Genomic DNA, 971 nt, shown 5'->3' with positions numbered 1-971 from the left:
TATATAAATTTATATAAGAGACCATTTTTAAAAATGGAAAGATATGAGCGTGGCCCACTATATTTCATGCAGTACATGAGCGATATCTCAACAAAGAGAAAAGATAGGAGGTTCTTATTTTATATTCTAGCTTGTCGATATCACTAACTTGAGTTCCTAATTCGTACAAAACTATAGAATTTGTATTTTGACATCACAAACATCTAATATGAACCAGTGCTGCATTCAACATACCACATGACACACAAAAATCGATGCTTAGGTGTGTTTTTTAATCTTTACTTTTAAATTAAAAATTAAATAATATATAATACTAAAATTTGCATTATAATCTACAGTTTGATATCAAACGTAATGACGTAAATTCCCAAGTCTTGAGGTCCAAAACAGTATGTTATTACAGTAAAATTCCTCACCTCCAGTGAAATCCCATGAATCACATCAATAGGGTCTATTACATTTCCTAATGATTTACTCATCTTTCTGCCATGAGCATCTCTTACGATGGAGTGAAGAAATACCTAGTTTTTTACAGAAAAAAACAACAACCTTCATATAATAAGTCTTAATTACAGAAACTGTCATGCCATCTACCATTCACTCAAACATCCCATCAAATAATATATAGAGCTTGTTATATATTTGCACAGTTTCGGCTTTAATAGGAGTAGCCTTTTGTACTATATCACTATGTAATCAGTTTGAAATACTCATTAAGACTGTCAATTTGTGACTAATAAATTTTCACATGAAAATCATCAGAATACTGCTTATAACTGAAATTATCCTCAATATGTGATAAATGACAAATTCATAGCAATAAAACTTTAAAAGATCAAGCATATCTAAACCTGTAGCATCAATAACAATGGAAAGAATAAACATGATTGATCAATGTATAAGCCATCACATGGTTATATAAAGGTCAGTAACACATTTATAATAAGTAATAGAAATTCGATGCCGAGGAA

General features: G+C 30.0%; 1 protein-coding gene across 1 annotated transcript in view; it reads right to left on the bottom strand.

Annotated features, from left to right (window-relative positions):
* Positions 1-971, bottom strand: part of LOC106465859 (valine--tRNA ligase-like) — a 175,961-nt gene that overhangs the window by 31,035 nt on the left and 143,955 nt on the right. Inside the window, exon 18 of the mRNA XM_022393815.1 lies at positions 417-521. Within this exon, the coding sequence (XP_022249523.1) occupies positions 417-521 (105 nt within the window). The remainder of the gene's footprint in view (positions 1-416; positions 522-971) is intronic.

This window comes from Limulus polyphemus, unplaced genomic scaffold, assembly GCF_000517525.1.
Source record: "Limulus polyphemus unplaced genomic scaffold, Limulus_polyphemus-2.1.2 Scaffold2077, whole genome shotgun sequence".
Lineage (NCBI taxonomy): Eukaryota > Metazoa > Arthropoda > Merostomata > Xiphosura > Limulidae > Limulus > Limulus polyphemus.
The sequence above is the reverse complement of the archived record's forward strand: the minus strand, read 5'-3'. Positions and strand labels throughout refer to the sequence as shown.